This window comes from Microtus oregoni, unplaced genomic scaffold (genome assembly GCF_018167655.1).
Source record: "Microtus oregoni isolate MIOR12 unplaced genomic scaffold, Mior012 000015F_ref0000493, whole genome shotgun sequence".
Classification (NCBI taxonomy): domain Eukaryota; kingdom Metazoa; phylum Chordata; class Mammalia; order Rodentia; family Cricetidae; genus Microtus; species Microtus oregoni.
The window spans coordinates 1,499,927-1,524,584 of NW_024543074.1; the positions used below are offsets into that span (position 1 = coordinate 1,499,927).

The window sequence follows — 24,658 nt, forward strand, 5'->3', positions numbered from 1 at the left end:
TTATTTTTAAGTGTGTATGTTGGGGTGGGGAGAGGAGTTGAATATACGAGTGAAGGCTCTTGACGAGACTAGAAGAGGGCATTGGATCCCCTGGAACAGGATGGGTTGTGAGCTGCCTACGTGGGTGCGGGAAACTGAGCACTGGCCCTCTGCAGGAGCAATATACTCCAATAGGAAAGTGTCCAAGACCTGCCCAGTTGCTGCAGAGATGGCTTCTGTTGCAGCTTTCACAGATGTGGGTGACAATCCAGTGTCTCGGGAGAGGAGAATGGAGTGTCAGATTCTCGGCAGTGACACTAAATGGTCCAGAATGAACCCCAAATTCCAGTGGGCGCTCTCCCTGACCCCTGCTCACTCATCTGACTGCTTTAGTTGGGCCAGATAACCACGATCCTGTCTTCACCGATGCCAGAAAAGTGGTAGTCGTGGGTGTGCGTGAGTGGGTGTGTGGGTGTGAGTGGGTGTGCTTGAGTGGGTGTGCTGTGTGGGTGTGAGTGAGTGGGTGTGCGTGTGTGGGTGTGGGAGTGTGGGTGTGAGTGAGTGTGTGTGGGTGGGTGTGCGTGAGTGGGTGTGCGTGTGTGGGTGTGAGTGAGTGGGTGTGTGGGTGTGAGTGAGTGGGTGTGAGTGAGTGGGTGGATGCACATGGGGGCACCCTCAACACTAACAGAATTGGAGTTCTTCCTCTTATTTTTGGTTTTTAGAGACAGGGTTTCTCTGTGTAACAACCCCAGCTATCCTGGAACTCGCTCTGTAGACCAGCTGCCCTAGAACTCACAGAGATCCACCTGCCTCTGCCTCCTGAGTGCTGGAATTAAAGGCGAGTACTACCACCTGGCTTTCTTTCTTTTGTTCTTTCTTTTCCTTCCTTCCTTTCTTCTTTCCTTCCTTCCTTTCTTCCTTTTTCTTTCTCTTTTCCTTTTCTTGTTGTTTTGTTTTTTTTTTTTGAGACAGGGTTTCTCTGTGTAGCTCTTGCTGTCTAGGAACTCACTCTGCAGCCCAGGCTAGCCTTGAGTTTGGAGATCCACCTGCCTCTGCCTCTTGAGTGCTGGTATTAAAGCATGAGCCACAAAGCCCAGCTTGTCTCAGGTCAACTTTAAAGAGTGGTTTTCACCCAGGTGGGCGTGGTAGTGCACATCTTTAATCCCAGCACTCAGGAGGCAGAGGCAGGTGGATCTCTGTGAGTTCAAGGCCAGCCTGGTCTACAGAGTGAGTTCTAGGACAGCCAGGGCTACACAGAGAAACCCTATCTTGAAAAACAGAACAAATAAAAAAGGGTGGTTCTCTTTCCATGTAGTGGGTTCCAGAGATCAAACTCAGGTTGTAAGATTTGGTAGCAAGCACCCTTGGCTGATAAGCTGTCTCATTGGCCCCAACCTCTTAATTTCTAACTTAATCCCACTGTGGTTAAGAACAAGAGTGTCTGATTTCTCTCCTTTGACATGCATGGGGACTTGCTTAAGGCCTACTATATGGACTGGCCAGAGAGTGTTCCACGTGTGCCTGAGAAAGACCTGTTCTGTCCTTTGGAGTATTCTTCAGAACCCTTGAGTCCAGCTGGTTTGCAGAAGTCGGGCTTTCTTCCTTGTGGTTAGTCTGTCTACCACTGAGTATGGGATGTTGAAATCTCCAACTAGCATAGAAAATTGTGTAGTTTTCCTTCAAGCTTGTTAGACTCCCTGCATCCGGACAGCCCTTGGGAACATACCTGCTTTTATCTCCTGATTGGCTGGCTTCTAGACTGTTACAAAATATCCTTGTTCCTAGTTAGAAACAAAATGTCCTTGTCCCGGGTTAGCATTTCTGTCTTGTACTTAGAATAGTTACCCTAGCTCTCCCCATAAGTTCTCACATGGTTTCTTATTCTAAACTTCCATTTTCAAATTTTATTCTATTTATTGCTATGACCAAATTATCTCACAGAATCAACTTAATAAATAAAAGATTTGTTTTTGTTGTTGTTTTTTTTTATTTTTTTTTTATTTTTCGAGACAGGGTTTCTCTGTAGCTTTTGGTTCCTGTCCTGGAACTAGCTCTTGTAGACCAGGCTGGCCTCGAACTCACAGAGATCTGCCTGCCTCTGCCTCCCAAGTGCTGGGATTAAAGGCGTGCGCCACCACCGCCCGGCAAAAGATTTATTTTTGCATCACACGTTCAAGGGAGTTTCGATCCATCTTGGGGAGAACACATTGTTGCTGGACGAGGACAGGAAGATCCTGCTGGAATGAGGACAGTATGACCTTCAAAGGTTTGCTCTGGCGACCTACTTCTGCCAGCCAGACCCACAGACTTCAAAATAGTGCTACGAGGGAGTTGGGGACCATGAGGTCACCATCTGAGTCTATTGGGGGGGGCAGTTTAGATTCAAATCATAAATCAGGCATGGTGGCACACATCTGTAGTTCCCAGCACTCAGGAGGCTGAGACAGGAGGATTGCCATAGTTTGAGACTAGCTTGGTCTACACTGCGAGTTCCAGGTCAGCCAGGGTTAAACAGTGAGACCCTGACTAAAACAAAACAAGACAACAACCAGGAACAAAACTTTGCTGCAATGTGGATCTGTCCCCTCCCTATCCCTTCATGCAGTTAGAGTCGCACAGATCACACCTTCAGGGACAAATTTTGCAATTATTTACTTTGTGCAGTGAGTTTTTTTCTTTTTCAAGAGTTTCTCTGTGTAGACTGACTGGCTTCAAACCCAGAGATCCACCTGCCTCTGCCTCCCCAGCGCTGGGATTAATGTGTGCGCCACAACTGCCCAGCTATGCTTCTCTTATCTAGAAATATCTTCGTTTGACTGTGAGGAGGGGGTCCCACCCTCACCTACTCCACCCCAACTGTACTCTGTGTCTTTTCCCTGGCTCCATAGCTTATTAACAGGGTGACCTTGGCACGATAGATCCTGTCCCACGTCTCAGTTTTCTCACATCCAGAAAGGACCTAACGACAGCCCTGAGCTTGATGGCTGGAGGTGGGATTTAGGCAAAGCTCTCAAGGGAGGTTCTGAGCTCTCTCGAGTAGGGGCAGCCACAGAGCTATCCTGAGGGTTACATATATGAGAAAATGGCTAAGTCCCACACTGTCCTTTGGTAATGCTACTGGGCCTGAGATGCCTATGGTGGCAGCTGGCTGTCTCCTGGCTGTAGTCCCCGAGGCCACTCTGAAGGCCTGAGAAACAGAAGCCTCTGCAGGTGTTGCCAGGTGGGAGTCTGGAGGCCTCTTGCTGATGTAGGGATGGAGGTGTAGAGGCAACACCACCCACTCTGTGTGACTGTCTCTGCCCATACCAGTCTCCTAGGACACAAGAAGCCACCAGAGAGGAGATTTCCTCCACCCTGCCACTCAGCCTGGCCACCCTCCTTTCAGGGACATGAACCTCACCTGTCTCCAGCCCAGAGCTGCTATGTCCCTTTCCCCATCTGAAACAAGTGAGACTCTGTTTCATGCCCAAGAAAGGCCATTTATTTCCAAGATATAGACTGTACTTTGAAGACGGCTTTCAGAAGCAGGAATCTTAGTTATCGCCTAGAGAGGAGATGTGTCAGGGACACAGGAGCCATGCAGACGTAGGGGCTTTAGCCAACACTGTTACAACACTTTTTAAAATGAGCAAAACATCTTTAAAAATCCTTATAAATTCTTTATAATATGTTACACATTAGAGACAATATTTACAGTAAAAGGGAGAGGGGGAGACTTTACAGCAAACCTTTGCATAAACCAAAGAGACTGAGGAGGGACTTGGGCTGCAGGGCTGGCAACCCCACTGGGGCTTCCCTGGAATGAGTGAGGACCGGTGGAGGCAGGACAGGTGCTCCAAGGTTTATTTACAATGTGGGGGCGGGGAGCTGGATCCCACCCACCCTGCAGGAATAGCCCAGCTGAGACCCTAGAAATCAACAGGTTCTTCCTGACGGTTCCCCTGGAAGGAGAAAGGGGGGGGGGTCTGCATGCTGAGCCATGGAAGCAAGATCAAAAGGAGGAAGATGCCAGATCCTGGACACTCCAAAAAACTGGGGAGCAGGCAGGTCTGCAGGTCAAAGAACTTAGAGGGGTCACTAAGATTGACAAAGGGTGTGAGGAGTGACTTGGTGGTGGTGGGGTTCAGTCCTGCCTCTGGAAGCGGCCTCAACTCAGCCTTGGGCTCTGACAAGCTTGGGATAAGGTGCCTGTGTACACCAAAGGCAGGGTGCTGGCTGGGGGACAAGTGGGGAGATGAAGGGGTTGGGGCAGAAGTGGCGACTGGAAACACCTTTGCACAGTGACTAACACACACTCACACACACACAAGCCCCCTCTCCCATGGACACCCAACCCTATACATCCGCTCCCCAGGCATTCGTCTTCCCCTAATTGGGGTGGGAGGAAGGCAGAGGACAGAGGCAAAAATCCAGCCTGTAGATTTCCTTCAGTATGAAGCTTGGGCGGTCCGCCCACACTCCATTCTCAACAAGGGTCCCTAAGTGGACTCACGGAAATGGGCCACTCAGTCCTTTATCCAAGGGACATGAACCCCAGCAGCCCCTTCCCTCTCCTGAAGACTCGCCCTTCTGCCCATCACATCAAACTCCAGCCGGAGGCACCAGCACGGCCTTATCTCCCCACTCGATACCCGGATAGGGGAGGGTGTCACAGACACTGGTGGAGGCGGGCGGCAGTCGAGCGGCGCGTGGGCAGTCCCTGTAGGTTCCCTAGGTCCCCCGATGGCAGCGAGGCGGCAGATGAAGCCCGTGCCTTGGTGGACTCCAGGCTGCTTAGGCCAGAGTCCTTGTTGTCGCTGTGCGGTCGAGCGCCGGCTGGCTCCGGGGCGCCCCCTCCGCCCAGCTCCTTCCACTCGTTGAAGTTGAGGTCGGTCAGCGGGCTCTGCACCACCACCGTGTGGCGGCGCCAGCTGCTCCGGCGTCGCCGGGTTTCAGGCGACAACGGGCGCCGAAGCCGCACCGCCAGCATGTCGTCGGCGGTGCCGCGGAGACGCAGCCGCAGGGCTTCCACGCGCGAGGGTCGTGATCCGAGCGCCGAGGCGGCCGCTGGGGGCCGCAGCGACTCCTGGCTGCTGGACGACGCCGAGCCCAGCGGCTCGGGACCGCGGGGACCCGCCCGGGCCATGCCCGCGCCCGGACTCTCTCCATCCGCGCGGCTGCGAGACAGGCGACGGCGCGCCAGAGTGTCGCACGGCATAAGATGGTGTGAGCTGAAGGACGGCCGGCGCGCCAGACGCCCCCCGGGGCCCGCGCTGCCCTCCGTGTCCGTCTCCACGTGGCTCAGCTCGCTGCGCTCGTCGTCTGCCTCGTCGCCCGCGCCCGCGCGCCGCCCGCCGGTGCCCGAGCACACGCTTCGGTCCATGGTGGACAGGGTGGAGTAGCCCGAGACGATGGAGCGCGTGTCCGCCGCGGGCCGCTCGTCGCGTGCCGTCGGGGGGCTGAGGCGACCCGGGGCCTCCACAGCTGTGGGGCCCGGCAGCTGCTCCTCGGGTGGCTCCTGCGTCCCCGCCGCAGCCTTGTGTGCCTCCTGCTCGGAGTCATCATCGGTGCTGCTGCCCAGGCCCCGCGCCTCCCGCCGCTTTTTCCGTTTGCGGTTGACCGCAGAGATGAAGGAGATCGCCAGCATCTCCCGGGCGTAAGGCTCTTTCTTGGAAACCAACGAACCCTGTGAGAGGAGACAGGGAGGGTAAGGAAGGACTCATCCATCACCTTGCTCATGCCTACTCCCTTGCCAATACCATGGCACCCAATCACCATGTCCAAAACAAACCAGTCCCCACACCACTAGGCGAAGTTTCCCATCCACTCGGTGACTCTGGAGTGTCATCATCACCCAAGGATCACCACCGTGCGCTCCTATCCATAACTCGGCAGCACCTCTGATCTGGGAGCTGGCGGGAGTCTTCTCCTGCCACTTCCAGATAAATTTTTTAGACATCCAAGTGACAGTCCTTGACAGTGTCTGGTATGGGATCCCTGGTGTAAATGCTAATGCTTCGGGCATACCACTCCTCAGCTGGTTTTTCCTTGGTCACAAGCATCTACCTTTCTCCCTCTCCACTCATCCCGTTTGAGAAGCCTTCCTCTCCAGGGCAGCACCCTGGTCATGTCTCCCTTGTCACCTGCCATTCCCCAGCCCCGGATCAATTCAATGACTTCTATGTTGTTCTTGCTGACCTCACTCTGTAGACCAGGCTGGCTTAGAACTCAGAGATCCTCCTGCCTCTGCCTCTCCAGTGCCGGGATTAAAGGCTTGTGCCACCATGCCCAGCTTCCAACTCTTGATTTCCTTTTTTGTTCGTATTTATCTTTTTATTTTTAGTTGTGTGTATGTGTATGTATGTATGTATGTATGTATGTGTGTAGGGTGTACACAGCTGAGCGCAGGGGACTGAGGCCAGAGGCAGGGGTCCTCCCGGAGCTGGACCTGTGGGTGTTTGCTGGCTCCACAATATTGCTCTTTCCAGATTCTTTTTAATTATTTTTTTAGATTTGTTCATTTTCTGTGTTTGAGTGTTGTGTGTGTGTGTGTGTGTGTGTGTGTGTGTGTGTGTGAACCATCCATGCCTACTGCTGTAGAGGTCAGAAGAAAGCACTGCATGCCCTGGATCTGGAGTTACAGTGAGAGCTGCCATGTGGGTGCTGGGAATTGAACCCAGGTCCTCTGCAAGAGCACCCAGTGCTCTTACCCACTGAGCAGTCTCCCCAACCAAGCTCTCCCACACCCTACTCCAGCTCTTGCTTCTTTAGATGCACATGCTCACAAAGAGCACCGGAGTGCTTAGACAGTGGCGGCTGTTGCCGTGGTCGGGTATTTTAAACACAGACATCCACGGCAGCAGGAGGCAGCGCTGAGAACTGAACTTCCGCTTCAGCGGGAAGGGAAATCACCAGCCACAGCCTCCACACAAGGGCTCCGACTGGGGGCCTGGCCGGGCATGGGCGCTGAGCCTCAATGTTGGCTGCAGGAGTTTTCAGTGTACCTTCTGGAACAAGACTACATAGCTGTCTCCGGATTTATTCATTTGTTTATTTATTATGTAGGTGCTTTGCCTGAATGTGCATTTGTACAACAAAAGAGGGCATCGAATTCCATTACAGATGCTTGTGAGCCAACATGTGGCGTCTGGGAATTGAACTCAGGACCTCTGGAAGAGTAGCCAGTGCTCTTAACCACTGAGTCATTTCTCCAGCCCTGTCATCTGATTTTTGAAGGGGTCTCTCGCTGAGAGTGAAGAGAAAAAGCTCTCTTTCCAGTGTTTGTGATTTCCATGTGGCCAGATAATTCTCCCTTGCAGCTTTGGATGGGCCACAGGGCTAAGGAACCTGTGGTAAAATGGGATAAGGCCATCCTGGATCAGACAGCCCCCGATGGGGACCAGGGGGCCTTGGGCAGGTTACTGCAGGTTGTATGGAGAGGAGTGAGGGGCCATCCAAGAAGTAAAAAGGGACCCTTCCCCCAAACATGAACTTCTAATGTTAAACTAGTGTGCTTAGCTGAGCTTGTGGTGTGTGGTGCCAGTGCACTCCAGTAAGGAAGAGCCGAAAGCGAGGGGCCACCGGAGTGTGACTGTAAGTCCCCTGTGGCTGGGTGTGGATTCAGCCGAGTGTCCTGCCCCTGGCTTGAGGGAAAGGCTAGGACAATGGCTGTGACAGGACCAGAACTCCTCTGTCCCATTAGAAGCCTCTGAAAAACCTGCTGCATGAAAGAAGATATAGAGCAGGCCACCCTGCGGCCTCTGTACACTGCTGTGTGACGACCCCAGCACTGCTTTGGGGAACACAGCTGACAATCACTGGCCTGGATTTCAGAGTCAGAGGCTGGCAATGGTAAGTCTCAGCACTCAGCAGATGTAGCCCCTACCCTTGGGAACTCAAGGCTGGCTGGGGGCCTAGGGCTTGATGCTGCAGACACAGGTTCCTGGGGCCTCTTCTTTTCTCTCCTTTTAAAGATTTATTTATTTATTATGTATGCAGTGTTCTACCTGCAAGTATGCCTGACCACCAGAAGAGGGCACCAGGTCTCATTATAGATGGCTGTGAGCTGTGAGCCACCATATGGTGCTGGGAATTTAAACTCAGGTCCGCTGGAGAAGCAGTCAGTGCTCTTAACCACTGAGCCAGCTTTACAGCTCCTCGGCTCCTTCTTGTATCCTCAGCATTCAGTACAGTGAGGCCATGTAGGGGAGGTTCAGCTGAGCTCTGAGGCATGACGCAATGACTATCCCTGTATCTGGAGACACTGGCAGCCTTAGATATTGGGGAATGCGGGTATCACATATCGGGTTGAGTATTCCCGCCTCTTCTACCTCCTGGAAGAGCCTCTGAAGAATTCGTAGTAGTTTTGTGTTTCTTTTTTACAATTTATTTTTTATTTTATGTGTAATATGCAAGCATGTTCAACATTGAGTGCAGTGCCCAAAGAGGACATCAGATCTCCTGGGACTGGAGTCACAGGAGGTTGTGAGATGCCATGTGGGTTCTGGGAACCAAACCCAGGTCCTCTGCAAGAGCAGCCAGTACTTTTAATCTCTGAGACAATCTCTCTCCAACCCCTGAGGTAGTATTTCTATGTAAGCAATTAAATAACATTCTTTTAGATTTATTTTTATTTTTGAGCGTGTGGGTATGTGTGCACACGTGCACAGAAGAATGGATGTGTGTGTTTACATGGGCATTCAGGCCGGAAGAGGGTGCCAGATTCCCTGGAGCTGGAGTTAGTGGTGATTGTGAACCATCAAATGTAAGTGCTAAAAACTGAACTCTGGTCCTCTGCAAGAGCAGTATGTGTTCAACAGCTGAGCCATCCTTCCAGTCCCCAAGTATACTTCAAATAAGTATTTAAATTTTAGACAACCATAGTTCTGGGTCACTTCCTAGTGGAAATGAATTCTAAGAAACATGTCATGAAGTGATTTTATCACTGTGTGAACACTGTAGTGTGAACTTATATAAACTGGACAGTATTAATTAACCTACCACACACATAAGGCTGTTAGGGGCCACTTTCATATATGTGGCCTACTGCTGTCTAAAATGTCACTGTGAAGTGGGAGACTTTTTGTTGTTTGAGTTTTTGTTGTTGATGTTGTTTGTTTGTTTGTTTGAGATAGGGTTTCACTGTGTAACAGCCTTGGCTGTCCTGAGACTAGCTCTGTAGACCAGGCTGGCCTCAAACTCACAAAGATCCATCTGACTCTGCCTCCCGAGTGCTGGGATTAAAGGCCTGTGTTACTACTGACTTTTTTTTTAAATTATATTATTGTGGTAGTTTGAATAAGAATGGCTCTGTTAGCTCATGTATATTTGAATGTTAAATCATCAGGAAGTGGCATTATTTGAAAGGATTAGAAGGATTAAGAGGTGTGGCCTTGTTAGAGCAACTGTGTCACTGGGGGTGGGTTTCCAAAGCCCATGCCAGAGTTTCTCTCTTTCTGCCTGTGGATCAGGACACAATTCTTAGCTACTGTTCCAGTGTCTGTCTGCATGCAGCCATGCTCCCTACCATGGTGATAATGGACTAAACCTTTGAGACTGTAAGCCAGCCCCCAGTTGAATGCTTTCTCTTATAATAGTTGCCTTGGTCATAATGTCTCTTCACAGTAATGGAACAGAGACAAAGACAACTATTTTATATAACTAAGATTCTATAAAGTTGGACAAATAGACGAATTATTTAAAAATTAAAAAATAAGCCAGGTGAGATGGCACACACTTGTAATGCCACTACTTAGGAAAAAGGAAGGAATTTGGACTATATAGAGAGATCCTGTCTCAAAAATGAAGGAATGAATAATTTGACAGGTAAAGGAAGTTGCCACCAAGCCCGAGGACCTGAGTTCAATCCCCCAGGACCCACATAGAGAAAGACAATAACTCATTTTCAAAAATTGCCTTCTGGCCAGGTGATGGTGGTGCATGCCTTTAATCCCAGCACTCGGGAGGCAGAGGCAGGTGGATCTCTTTGAGTTCGAGACCAGCCTAGTCTACAGAGCAAGTTCCAGGACAGGCTCCAAAGCCACAGAGAAACCCTGTCTTGAACCCCCCACCAAAAAAAAAAGTTGTCCTCTGACCTACACACACACACACACACACACACACACACACACTATGGCATATACATTGGAATACTCAAGTGTGCACACACATACACAATAAGTAATTTTAAGAATAACAACAATGAGCCAGGCCCAGGCAGTGGTGGTGCACACCTTTGATCCCAGCACTCAAGAGGCAGAGGCAGGCAGGTCTCTGTGAGTTCAAGGCCAGCCTGGTCTATAGAGTGAGCTCCAGGACAATTACACAGAGAATCCCTATCTTGATAAACCAAAACCAAAACTAAAACGACAAAACAACAACACAAACATTTTCTCCTTAAAATACGTGGTAGAATTTACTATTGAAGCCATCTGGATCTGGCATTTTCTCTGTTTGGAAGGTTTTTACACACAAATTAAATTTCTTTTTTTTTTTTTTTGATTTTCGAGACAGGGTTTCTCTGTAGTTTTTGGTGCCTGTCCTGGAACTAGCTCTTGTAGACCAGGCTGGTCTCAAACTCACAGAGATCCGCCTGTCTCTGCCTTCCGAGTGCTGGGATTAAAGGCGTGCGCCACCACCGCCTGGCATTAAATTTCTTTAATACATGAAGGACTATTCAGATTATCTATTTCTTTTGCAAATTTTGGTAGTTAGAATCCTTCTAAGTATAGGTTTGTTTCTTTTAAGTCACTGATTTTATGGACAGAGTTGCTGATTGTATTCTCTGAGGGCCTGTGCAGACTGTACTGATGTCCCTATGTTAATAACGTCTGTGTGGTCTGTACCAATGTCCCTGTGTTAGTGTCTGTGTGGTCTGTACCCATGTCCCCGTGTTAGTGTCTGTGTGGTCTGTACCGATGTCCCCATGTTAGTGTCTGTGTGGTCTGTACCGATGTCCCTGTGTTAGTGTCTGTGTGGGTGTGGTCTTTAGAAACACTTGTGTCATCCTTAGCACTGGTAATTTATGGCATCTCTTATTCTGTCAGTCTGGTGACAAGTCTATCAATTTTACTGATTTTTACCCACAGAGACAGTTTGTAGTTTCACTGATTTTTCTTAATTGTTTTCAATTTCACTGATTTCTCATTTGTCTTCTTTCCTTTCTTTTCCTCGTTAAGCCCTTCCAGATAGCCCTCTTTTTTTTTTTTGGTTTGGTTTTGCTATGAAGGCCTGGCTAATCTGGAATTCAGCATGTAGCCCAAGCTGTACCTACCAAGTGGTGGAATTACAGGCACGAGCCACCACACTCAACTACACTCAACTTCTCCTAGAGACCCTAAATCATGTTTATCATAGCAGACACTTGCTGTTACTTCTTTTTACAGAGAAGGAAGCTGCAAATATAAAGAATTACCCCAACATCCTAAAACTAAGTGGCAAAGACAGGACTCAGACCCAGGATTTTCTGCCCCTAGAGTCTGTTCTGAGGATACACTGCCTCTCAGCTGTCCAACTCCAAGGCCAGCCCTTATTCTACATCAGACACCCCTCCAAGCACCACTAAGGTCGATGTCTCTGATTCCCCTGGACACTCAGTATTTCCCACTTTCCTTCACATGGGACCCTCAACTTCCCCTGAGTTCAACTACCATTCTAATTCTCTTGACCAAAACAAAGTGTCCAGGCAGAACACATTTAGGAAGCCTCGGCACTAACCTTGGACTTGGCTGAACTACAGGTGGTGGAATCTGTTGGCAAAAGAAAGAAAACTGGATGTTAGATCAGGAAGGATAAGCGGGGTCATATGAACACATTTTCCTTGCCTCAAAAGTTCAGGGATGAAGGTGTTCTCCCCAGGCCCTAGGAGGGCCATTGTTCCTGCTGGCATTTTCTATGGGATGGCCCAGAGCACAAGGTGATGTTAGCCAACACTTCTTTAGAGGCAGGAAGTGACATCAAGCTGTGGGCCACTGAGTCTTCACTTGCCCAGGGTTAAGGACAAAGGGGGCTTTTCTTTGGTCTTGGCTCCTCTCCCCTCCCCCTCCTGCCCCGTGACTCTGAAGCACTGGAGAGAAAATGCCAGTTCCGGATGCAGTCCACAGAAATCACAGCGGTGCGACACAGCACATCACAGATACTCTGGAGAACATGGAGACCACACAGTGCAGAGAGAGGTGTGCGCCCCACCCCCACCACACGAGAGAAGAAGGGACCACGCTAAGTGATCACGTAAAAGAGCAGAAATGAGGTGGGTAAGACACAGGGGGGCAGTGGACTGGTGATAGAGCCAACATCAACCTGCCCTTAAGGGGCATGGTCCCTTTTAAAACCAGTCAAAACCGGTACATCTGAGGGACTAGAGTCCGAATCTTTAGTGTCTCCAGAATGGAGAAGGAACCAGATAACAAGACCAGGCAGTGTTCTCTCCACGCTGGAGAGGGAGCAGGTTGGTTCAAAGGCCTGGGACGAGCAAGTGCAGTTAATCCACACTCTCTGGCAGGCAGGTTAGAGGCCCCTCCCCAGCCCCCTCCCCCAGCAAACGGTGAGAAGAGCAAGAATGGCGGACCACACTCAACACACATGGGGCAGGCGGCAGCAGGTGATTAGAAGAGACAGGGGGCTCCTCCCCCACCCACCCCCAGACTGTATCTCATAACTAGGGCTGCTGCGGGCAAGAACTGGACATGCCAGGGCAGAATAGTCAGACATGAGAAGAGCTGGTGGCTGGGACCATGAAAAAAAGGGCCATTCATTTGCCTCTGGGCACAGAGGCCACCCCGCCTCTGGAACAGGACTTTCAGCATCAGCGCCCAGGGTTGACCTGAAGTAGGAGCTGTCACTTTAGAATGGCATCTGGGGGTGGTATCACTGGTCCCAGCAGAGGCAGGGTCCACAGACAAGCTTCCTTCATCTTGGTCAACCTGAAGTGCTTGTTCTGCACAGGGAAGGCCACAGAGCTGGGGGCTGGGAAGGGAAGCTAGCCATCTGGTGGCAGGACAAGGGGTCTGGCTTCCTTCCAAGGAGGGAACACAGGGATAGGAGGAGGCAGAGTGGGGCCATGGGTAAATCGTGAACCAGTACTGCCAGCTGCTATGTGAAGCTGGGGTGCTCACTGCTGGGGACGTGTCTACCACTCAGGCCTGCCCTGCCTTCTTATAATCACCCGCCACTGTTAGTGACTGAGGCCGCGACACCGCACTGTACCCTTTAAATCTCCAACAGGTCCGCTGGAGGAGGAGGGCAGGAGAAGAAGAGGGAAGGGAGGATGGAGGAGGTGGGAGGAGATTGAAGGGAGAAGAGGAGGGAGGGACAAGGTGCAAGGAGAGAAGGAAGAGAAATTAAAAAGAAGAATCTGCACCCGGAATAAAGCCCTCAGCTGCGGAAACCAAAGGCACAGTAGAGGACCAGAGAAGATGGTCAAGCACAGCCCTGCCCAGTCCTGGGGATGCTGAACACACAGCTGATTTTCCCAGAGAGGGAGAAAGCCCACTATGGCCTATCTTGGGGTATGGCCAGGCCAGGAGCCTGGGGCAGGGAAGATAAACATCTGGCCAGGCATTTGGGACCCTCAGGAAGGCAGAGCCCCCCATCTCTCCCCTCCCAGGTCCCATTACTCACCTGAGCCTGGATCACTGGGGGGCATTGTCCTGCCAATGTTAGGCAGGAGGTACTCGATGTTGGGCACTGACTGTGGCTCCTTGTCATCAACAGGGGTCTGCAACAGGAAAGGGAGTCGGTCAGCCATGAGTCTCCCAGATGGTTAGCCCTCAGGCACCTCAGAACATGGTGAGGCTGTCTCCTCAATGGGAGCATCCTGAGACTAGATCTGAGGTCTCCCATGGTGCTGCTGGGTGCCACCCCACCAGGACAGAACCCTGAAGGCTCCCTCAGCTGAGAACAAGGGCCTCGTCTCTCCCATAGACTGGGCTATGCTACATGCTACATAGTGGGTCTCCTTGGAGTTTGATCTGTATCCCCTGAAGGGAAGGGCTGTCTCCTCTGTCACACTGCAGGTGCCTAGGGCTAAGGATTCTCCTCTCCCTCAATCTTTTTTTTTTTTAAGATTTTATTTTTATTTTAACCTTTTTACATGTCTGGGTAATTTGACTATATGTATATCTATGCATCAGATACCACTGGAACTGGAGTATGGATGGCTATGAGCGGCCATATGGGACTCCAACCTGGGTCCTCTCGGAGAGAATCAAGTGATTTTAATCTATGTGTCATTTCTCCAGCCTCGATTTATTTATTTATTTATTTATTTATTTGAGACAGGATTTCTTTGTGTAGCCTTGGCTGTCCTGTAACTAGCTCCTGTAACCACAAAGGCTTTGAACTCACAGAGATCTGCCTGCTTCTGACTCCCAAGTGCTGGGATTAATTCTATGCACCATCAGCAGCTGCCTCTTTTACTTTTCATTGCATGATTATCTGTGTCTGAGTGTGGGCTTGAGCACTTGAGTTTAGTGCCCATGGAGGTTGGGTGTGGGGGGATGCATCAGAAGTTCTAGAATTGTAGGTGGTTGTGGGAACTGAATGTGGGTGCTGGGAACCACATTTGGGTCCTCTGCAGGAACAGTGGGTGTCCTTAACCTCTGAGCCATATCTCCACTGCCACACCCACACCCACCCTTCAGAAAAAGGGGTCACCTCAGCCCATACCCACCCTCCTCTCATCACTTACTCTCTCTCCTTTGTCCTCATCCTCACTGAAGAACCAGTCCGACTGCAGAAGAGACAAAGGACAGGGGTGGAATTAGCACGGGGAGAGGGGAGATGGGCTGCTCAGCCTTCGGGCCAAAGGACTCACAGTCCTGATGGTGACCCCTCCTAAGTCCTAGGAGAAAGGGTTCAGACAGCTCCACAGCTAGGGGAAGACAAAGTGGGACCACCATGTGGGAGAGAAACAGACCAGAGCTAGGCAGAGCCCACCACAAGCAGGTTACAGGTTTTTCACAAATTGGTCCTGGGTGCCTCACTATGGTATATGCCCCCAGAGCCAGCTAGGACCCCTGGGCGGCAGCGCCCTCTAGTGGACACTAGGTGGACTGACAGAGCCTGTAGGGCAGCATCTCCCACCATAGGACCCTGGCTCCATAGTGACACCTGGGGTGCACACTCTATCCAGTGAAGGAAAATACCTGGAAACAGGTCTTAGCTTCCCCCCAGGACAGACAGGCAAGAGCTTTCTAAAAAATGCCAAATACACTGAGCCTGGTGGCTCATTCCTGGAGGGAGCTGGGGCTAGAAACTTGGGTTCAAGGGCAGCCCAGGCTACGATGTGAATTCCGGTCCAGCCTGGCTACAAAAGTCCTTGTCAAACAAGACAAAACGGGTTAAAAGATAAAGCTGAAAAATCCTGGATTTTATAACCCAGAGGCTCAGACTACTTAGAAATGATCGAGTCACACGGACCTTCCAGCAGCAGCAGACGAGAGGAAACAAATAACATTTCCTACCTGTGCTGAAGAAATACCATTTTGAGACCAGAATTTCTAGTTCTTATTATTTTTTTGTTTTGTTTTGTTAAGACTGGATTTATCTGTGTAGCCCTGGCTGTCCTAGACCAGCAGACCCTAAACTCACTGAGATCTGTCAGCCTCTGCTTCCCAAGTGCTGTGATTAAAGGTGTGCGCCACCACTACCTGATTGAAACCAGACACTATATCCTGCTAAACTCTCATTTAAATTTAAGGGCAAACCCAAGCATACTGGTACATACCTACAATCCAGTACTAGGGAGGCAGAGGCAGGGGGATTGCCACAAGTTTGAGGCCAGGCTCATGAGGCAAACTAGGACTACATGTTTGTAGACCTTGTCTCAAAAAAAAAATTGTAGCATATATGATGTTTTTATTTTTTGAGGCAAGGTATCATGTAACCCCAACTTGCCTTGAACTCCTGATCTCTCTGCCTCCACCTCCCAAGTGAGATTATAGGTGTGAACCACCACACCTGGCTCTAAGATATCTTAAAATATTTTGCCAGGTGGTGGTGGTGCACTCTGGAGGCAGAGGCAGGTGGATCTCTGTAAGTTTGAGGCCAGCTTGGTCTACAGAGCTAGTTCCAGGACAGCCAGGAGTACACAGAGAAACCCTGTATTGAAAACCAATGTGTGTGTGTGTGTGTGTGTGTGTGTGTGTAAAGGACAATTGGGGACTGCAGAGACGGCTCTGTAGATAAAGTGCTGTGGCACAACAATGAACAAAGATCAGAGCTTAGATCCCAGCACCTAAGTAAAAAAGGCAGGCACGTTAATCCCAGCACTCGGGAGGCAAAGGCAGGCGGATCTCTGTGAGTTCGAGACCAGCCTGGTCTACAAGAGCTAGTTCCAGGACAGGCTCCAAAGCCACAGAGAAATCCTGTCTCGAAAAACCAAAAAAAAAAAAAAAGAAGGCAGGCACGGTGATACAAGTTTTGAACTCCAGCACTGGAAATCAAAGACGGTGGATATGAGGGCTTTGCTAACCAGCCAGCCTCACTGACACAGTGTTATTAATAATAATATAGAGAGCAGGAGAGGAAGATACTGTATGTCTGCCAACTTCCGGTTTCCAGATGTGCACACACAGGCAACTACATCAGCACACACAGATAACAAGTCATAGTCCTGCAGGAGACTAGAAAAATCCAAGCAGGGGCTGGAGAGATGGCTCAGAGGTTAAGAGCATTGCCTGCTCTTCCAGAGGTCCTGACTTCAATTCCCAGCAACCACATGGTGGCTCACAACCATCTGTAATGAGATCTAGTGCCCTCTTCTGGCCTTTAGGCATACATGCAGGCAGAACATTATATATATAATAAATAAATCTTTAATGGAAAAAAAGAAGAAAAAAGAAAAGAAAAATCCAAGCAGGGGCTGGAGAGATGCTCAGTGGTTAAAAGCACTGGCTGTGCTTCACAAGGCTGACCATCTGCTCTAACTCCAGTTCAAGAGAATCTGGTGACCTCTTCTGGCCTCTGAAGGCACTGCAACACTCATGGGTACACAGACACTCATGCAGGTTAAACATCCACACATATAAAATATTAAAACATACATGTAAAAATATTGATTCATTTAGCAACTCAATAGACAAATCTGAACTGGTGAACGTATTTGGAACCTTGTCCTCAGCCATTAGAGAAAATAAATTCTGAAATATACACAAATCATTCAAAATTCAAGCCCGCCCTGGGCCACCGTGGGACGCCAGTGGCTCTTAGGCGTCTGCACGGCCACAGTCCCTGTCCTCCCCCCTCATGGAGTAAAGTGAGAACTAGCGACGGTGGTGTTCTGTCTGTGCGCTAACAAGGCTTGCCTGAGGAGCAGAGTGCGGAGCTGGTCACTAGATAGCCCTAGATAGCCACAGAGGCTGGGCAGCACTTGGGAGGCAGAGATCTCTGCAAGTTCAAGGCCACCTTGGGCCACCTGAGATTGATCCAATCTAAAAGAGAAACAGAGTCAGGCAGTGGTGGCTCACGTCTCCAATCCCAGTACTTGGGAGTCACAGGCCTTTAAGCCCAGAACTAGGAAGGTGGAGACAGAAGAGATATGGCTGGGCGGAGAGAGGAATATAAGGCAGGAGGAGACAGGAACTGAAGGCTTTCAGTCTGAGGACTTGTAGAGACAGGATACCCCATTTGGTCTGAGGATTTCCCTTTAGCACTGGGAGTATCACTGGGGTAGCCTTAAAAAGTAGAAGACAGTCCTCTGCCTATGCAGATCTCTGCATCACGGTTACCTCCCATACCCCCAACACATCTGGGAGATCCCCACCCTACAGGTCTCAAGAAGGCTAGGAAAATCTGCCCATCCCACAGGCGGCAGCCCCCGGCACACACAGAAGGGAGGCCACTAAAGTGAAGCCATGCTCTGGCAAGAGTTTGTCTAACACAGATCCGACACCAGCATAAACCACCTGCCCAGGACAAAGAACCAGCAAGCTGTAAGGTTTGAGGATCCAGGAAGTGCTCAGGCACCTCAGTTTTTCTTTTTACCCCTTTTGTGCTCCTTACCACACTCCTCATCCCCCACTCTTTAAAAAACAAACAAACAAGCAGAACAAAAAATTGAAACACAAAGTCAAAACACTACTAAAAAGCATAGACGAGAGGAAAACAGAACAAAAGAAAAAAGAAGAAAGGACAAAGAACGATTACTCATAATAAAAAAGAAATGTACAAACAAAATTAGAAGAATGTATGAAAAAAAGATAACAGCATAATTTTTAAACATAGTGAAGTCCAAACACGGCTGCAAGTGTAGTCGGAGAAGCGGGGGTGGGGGGCAGCAGCACCCTGGCTACCGCCCAGTTCACGGCTCCCTTGCAGAGGCAGTGAACTCAGAAATCTGTTCTCATGCTGAAAAGAAGACATCTTGCCTGAAAAAAGTCTTGGGAGAGGGCCCAGGGTAGCGGCTCGAGAGAACAAAGCAGCGGATTCACTGCAAGCCTGAGGCCAGCCTGCTCTGTACCGCCAGGATACACAGCAAGACCCTGGCTTTTTGTTTGCTTGTTTGGTTGGCTGCTTTTGGTTTTGGTTTTTCAAGACAGGGTTTCTCTGTGTAGCCCTGGCTGTCCTGGAACTCACTGTAGACCAGCCTGGCCTCAAACTCAGAGATTTGCTTGCCTCTACCTCCCAAGTACTGGGATTAAAGGTGTGTCACCACAGCCCGGCTTCTAGCATGGTTAGACACTGTTGTTGTTGTTGTTGTTGTTGTTTTGACACTGTTGTTTTTATAGTCGTTTGTTTTCTCTTCTCTGAGTGGTGCTAGGGACTGAGCCCTCAAGAGTGGGCTGCTCAATGGGCAGATCTCCAAATAACACAGCAAGTGACGTCCAAACCGCAGAACAGAAAGAAACCAAGAAATACGGAAAACTTGCCAAGCCACTCTTCCCAAATTAGAGATTCTGTAACAGGGCTGGAGAGATGGCTCAGTGGTGGACGGCACTTGCTGTTCTTGCAGAGGATCCGGGTTCAGTTCCCAGCACCCACGTGACTCACACCTCTGTAGTTCTAGTTCCAGAAGCTCCTTCTGCAGGCATGTGGTGCACATACATACATGCACACAAAACATACAAATTACATATATGTGTGTATGCATTCAGACATATGAATGAGATACTGTAATAGTAAAATGCTAGATGAAAATTTCAAAAGTTTACTAGTACAAATAATCAATATTGAAAGAAGATGAATAACAGGCAGATAAATTCAATTTAGTATCTTGTGAGGAAAGTCAGCAAAGTAGAAGAAAAGATCAGCCCCCGAAAACCAGATTTGGGGAAAAAATAGAAATCTTGGAAATGAAAATTTCAGTGACTTGGGGCTGGAGAGATGGCTCAGAGGTTAAGAACATTGCCTGCTCTTCCAAAGGTCCTGAGTTCAATTCCCGGCAACCACATGGTGGTTCACAACCACCTGTAATGAGGTCTGGTGCCCTCTTCTGGCCTGCAAGCATACACACAGACAGAATATTGTATACATAATAAGTAAGTAAATAAATAAATAAATATTTTTTAAAAATTCAGTGACTCTAATAAAAATACACAGAAGGAAGTGCGCGGACAGACTTAATGTAGCAGAGAAGGGTGTCAGCGATGGAAGAGGTGCTACCTAGTTTTATGCAAAAAGATACAAACTGGAGGGACTCTCAACTGAGAAAATGCCTACACAAGATTGGTCTATAGGCAAATCTGTTGGGCATTTTTTTGATTAATGATTGAAAAAGAAGCACTACTATCCACTGTAAGGGCAATGTGGATGCATCTACACACAAAGGCTCTCACCTAGCCAGAGCCAGCAGAGCACGGGACTGTGTATGCCAAACCTGAGAAGTACGGAAATAACTGCGAGCCAGGGCCCAGAAGAGACTGACAGAAAGCTGAGCACCAACGAGGGCAGTTCTTGGCAAAGGAAGCCAGCACTGTAGGAGCTGTTACAGGATTCCTCCATCTTAAGAATGCACCAAAGAGTAAATCTTATGAGGAAGAAGAGATAGACAAAGGTCTAGCGATAAACCCGAAAACTGCTTAATACTACTGGGGAGAAAATGACAAACAATACCCAAGCTGCCAAATGACGGGCGTTAAGTAAATAACACTTGGTTGTAGTCTTTCATGTACATGATCTCAGACCCTCGATAAAGAGACACAGATTAGCTGGCTGGATTAAAAAAAAAAAAGACATAGTTATCTGTTTCCAAGAAACACACACTTCATCAGCAGAGATCACCACAGACAGAGCAAAGGACAGAAGTCAGTGTGGCAAGCAAACGGGAGCTGAGAACACACAGGTGCACCAATTCTAGTAGATGCTAAGTAAACTTCAGAACAGACTTAGAAGAAATAAAGAACGGCTACACACAGTGAAAGGTGCAGGCTGGGCATATAAATCCATAGGCAGCGCTAATCTAGCAAGCACAGGCTCTGAACTCATTGCTCAGCATGGAAAAAAGTCACCTTTATTATACTACTAATAAAAATGGTTTGAGCTGAGGATGCAGCTCAGTTGGCACTGCTTGCCGGTTTGGTGTCATCCTGGCTATATAGTGAATTTGAGGGTAGCCTGGGCTACATTTCCAAGGGATTCAACACTCTTCTGACCTCCATGGGTGCACAGACATGGCATGCAGGCATAACACCCATACACACACAAAAAAAAATTTAATTAAAAACAATAGTCTATCCAGGCAATAGTGATGTATACCTTAAATCCCAGTACGAGGGAGGCAGAGGCAGGTGGATCTCTGTGACTTCGAGGCCAGCTCTGGTTTACAAGAGCTAGTTCCAGGACAGGCTCCAAAGCTACAGAGAAACCCTGTCTTGAAAAAAAAATTATAGCCAAGCAGTGGTGGCACACAACTTTAATCCCAGCACTCAGGAGGCAGAGGCAGGCGGATCTCTGTGAGTTCGAGGCCAGCCTGATCTACAAGAGCTAGTTCCAGGACAGGTTCCAAAGCTACAGAGAAACCCTGTCTCGAAAAAACAAAACAAAACAAATTACAGCAATAATAAATATTCACTAAAAATAAGATGCCAGGGAAACGGCTCCGTTGGTTAAGCTGCTGCCATGCGGGCCGTAACCTGAGTTCAATCCATGGGAGCCACATAAAGAGGGAAAGAAAGGACCTGATGCTGCAAAATAGCACTCTGACCTCCACACATGCGTACATACACACACTCACTCACACAAACACACTCACACACACACACACTCACACACAAACAGTAATATTTTTCTAACTTAAACAGATCTCAGCTAGGCAGTGGTGGTGCACACCTTTAATCCCAGCACTCGGGAGGCAGAGGCAGGCGGATCTCTGTGCGTTCAAGGCCAGCCTGGTCTACAAGAGCTAGTTCCAGGACAGGCTACACACAGAAAGTATGTCTTGAAAAAACAAAACAAGGGATGGAGAGATGGCTCAGAGGTTAAGAGCACTGACTGCTCTTCTGAAGGTCCTGAGTTCAATTCCCAGCAACCACTGGCCTGTAGGCAGACATACAGACAGAATATTGTACACATAATAAAGCTTAAAAAATCAAATTAAAAAAAGCAAAAGCAAAACAACAACAAAAACCAGATCTCAGACAGTCATCTAATGACGCGCCACAAGGTCTCACACTAGCAAGAATAAGCCACACACCAAGCAGGAGATGCCAACGAGTGAAGTAGAGACGAAAAGAATAAAGGGATCAAACAATTAAAAAGCTGGTATGGATTACACCTGTAACCCACCTCCCAAAGGACAAGGGAATCAAGAGTTCAAGGCTAGGGGCTGAAGAGATGGCTCAGCAGTTAAGAGCACTGGCAGCTCTTCCTTCCAGAGGACCTGGGTTTAATTCCCAGCAGCCACATGGCAGCTCACAACTGTTTGTAATTCCAGTTCTAGGGGAACCAACACCCTCACACAGAATATATACAGGCACAACATCAGTGTACATTAAATAAATAAATCTTTTTTTTTTAAATAAATAAATCTTAAAAAAAAAAAGAGTTCAAAGCTAGCCCTAGTCATATAACCTGGGCCACATAACACCCTCCTTAGGGGTGGGAGGGAAGTAAAATTTACACAATTAGAGGAACATCTAGAAGAGCATTGGGAAATACCTTTGAAAACTTATATTCAAACAAACTGGGAACCCAAAAGATGGTACAAACAGACCCATAAGAACAATCAGATTGAAGCGGGAATTGTCAAACACTCCTGAAATGGTTCCCCAATAGAAAGGGGAGAGTTCTGCTGACGTCACCTATCCTGATACCAAAACGAGGCAAAGATCCAGCAGAGAAGACAACCACAGACCAGGCTCCCCAGTGAGCAGACACAAAAGTTCTCAACAAAATACTTGCAAGCCAAACTCCAGACTGCATTAAGATCACACACCATGGCCAAGGTGGTTTCATATAGGTGTGCAAGGTTCAACATGTGGAAATCAATAAATGTAATACGACGTGTGAATATATATTAAGGATAAAATGATGTGATCACCTCAATAGATGCAGAGGAGACCTCCGACAAAGTTCAAGATCCTTTGTGACCAAAGCACAGAACAAACTATCAACATAAGGAACACATAGCAACACGGTAAGTCCGTATGTGACAAATAGAGACAACCTTATACTACATAAGAAAAACTCAAAGGTTCCCCATAACATCAGGAATGCGATGGAGCGGCCATTTTCATCATTCTCTTTCAATGCAGAGATTGAAGTTTTCATCCAAGTAGTGAGACAAAAAAATGAAAGGGTACAAACATGAACAGATGTCAAAGTCTTCCTACTTACAGACAATATGAACCTATACTTAAAAGTCCCAAAAGACTCCACCAGAAAATTCATGGATCCAGTGAACACTTGTAGCAAATAACAAAATCAACAGACAAAAATCAAGTCATTCTATACACCAGAAACAAACTTGCTGAGAGGAAACCACCAAAAAAAAAAACCCAAAAAAACACAAAAACACACACAAAAAAAACCATTCACAACAGCAAACTAAATAAAATAAGAAGAAAACTAAATCACAAAACAAACAAACAAACAAACAAAAAACCCAAAACCAATCCCAGGAGAGCCAGTGAAAATGGTCCAGAGGGTGCGGTCCCAAGGACCCAGCTCGTGGCGGAGAGGGCTGACCCCTGTGTGCTCTCTTCCAACCTCTACAAGCATGCAGTGGCACACACGCCATACCCTGCCCCGACACACACAAGTAACAATAAACGAAAGAATAAGTAAACAAATGAAAACAAATCAGGGGAAAAACACCCTAGGAATTGGAGCCCATGAGATGGCACAGGTGCCTGCTGCCAAGCTTGACAACCTGGGTCCCACACGGTGGAAAGAGAGGGCAGATTCCTTCAAGCTGTCCTCTGACCTCTGTACACACATGCTGTGGCACATGTGTGCCCACTGCACACACATGAGTGTGCAAACACACACAATTTTCTAGAAAGAGACCAAAATTCACATAGAGAAAACCGAAAATACCCAACTAAAGGCCATTAAATGTATTGAAATCAGTCAGTGGCAGTGGGGCACACCTTTAATCCCAGCACTCGGGAGGCAGAGGCGCAGGCGGATCTCTGTGAGTTCAAGGCCAGCCTGGTCTTGATCTCAGTGAGTTCCAGGACAGCCAGGGCTACGCAAGGAAACCCTGTCCAGAAACCAAACCAAACCAAAACAAAATGTGCTGAAATCATTGTCAAGCAGTGTCCCAGCCTAGTCCTTCCTCTGTACTGGACGTCCTCACAGTCTAAGGAACACACAATATAAAGTGTATTACAAATTGCTGCAGATGTGGAACGGGGAGAAAATTGCCAAGTGCAATTGGGAGCTGGAAATAGGCCTCGCCCTGCCACTGCGGCTGTTCTCAAACTCTATGACGTCCAGGCTGGCTGCTCTTCCTGCCTGGCACAGGCCAATTTTCTTTTGTCACAACCGATGAGACAGCCTGGCATTGAGGGCTAGGGGCCAGCATTGGTGTCAAATACCTCCCAAGACACAGGAGGGCGCAGTCAGGGCTGTGGCTCAGTGCTAGAACACTGGCCTAGGACTCCCCAGGCCCTGGATGCCAACCCTAACAGGAAAAAGAAAAAAAAAAAAACACCAAGGCTGCGAAGTGGCAAGGGTCCCCCACCGTGGGCGCTGGATGCCAGCCGCCAGCTGACTTGGGGGACACAGCAGGGTTGTGGGGTGACTTCCGCCAAGTGCTTGGGTCTGCACTCCTTTCTGCTCTGCACGGTCTTTACCTTAAGAAGTCTGGTTTGGATGCCTGGAGACCCCTCCCTGCGGCCGCCCTAGGCTTCACTTTGTGACGGGAACCCCTGTTGGAAGCCATTTGGGCTGAAATCCCAGGAGTTAACGTTACCAATGGTCACTGTCTGGTCAGGCTTGACTGGTCTCTACAACCGACCCCTGCTGGTTCTTCCACCCCTGTAAAGAAGCCCTTGGACTCTTAGGTGGGCAGCCTGGGACTGCAGAGAGTGGCACCTACTCAGTGTTAAAGATGTTCCCAGGCGTTGGAGGCTGAGAAGCGAAGGTCTCCAGCTCAGCTCTCAGTCAGAAATGAATCCCTGAGTAGAAAGCCCAGGCCGCTCAACCTCAGCCACTCACTCACTGCTGACTCATTCAGCTTAGTAAACACAGCATGTTCACCACACACTCCCTGGGCTAGGCACCGAGACAGACACACACACCTGTGGCACCCCACCCCCCA

At 48.8% G+C, this 24,658-nt stretch overlaps 1 protein-coding gene across 6 annotated transcripts in view; it reads right to left on the reverse strand.

Annotated features, from left to right (window-relative positions):
• Positions 1-3,438: 3,438 nt before the first annotated feature.
• Positions 3,439-24,658, reverse strand: part of Arhgap23 (Rho GTPase activating protein 23) — a 91,002-nt gene continuing 69,782 nt past the window's right edge. For all 6 annotated transcript variants that reach the window (XM_041664510.1, XM_041664509.1, XM_041664507.1 and 3 more), the window contains 4 exons: positions 14,645-14,686; positions 13,576-13,672; positions 11,674-11,705; positions 3,439-5,644 (listed from right to left, as the gene is read on the reverse strand). In XM_041664510.1, the coding sequence (XP_041520444.1) occupies positions 4,628-5,644; positions 11,674-11,705; positions 13,576-13,672; positions 14,645-14,686 (1,188 nt within the window). In that variant the 3' untranslated portion in view covers positions 3,439-4,627. The remainder of the gene's footprint in view (positions 5,645-11,673; positions 11,706-13,575; positions 13,673-14,644; positions 14,687-24,658) is intronic.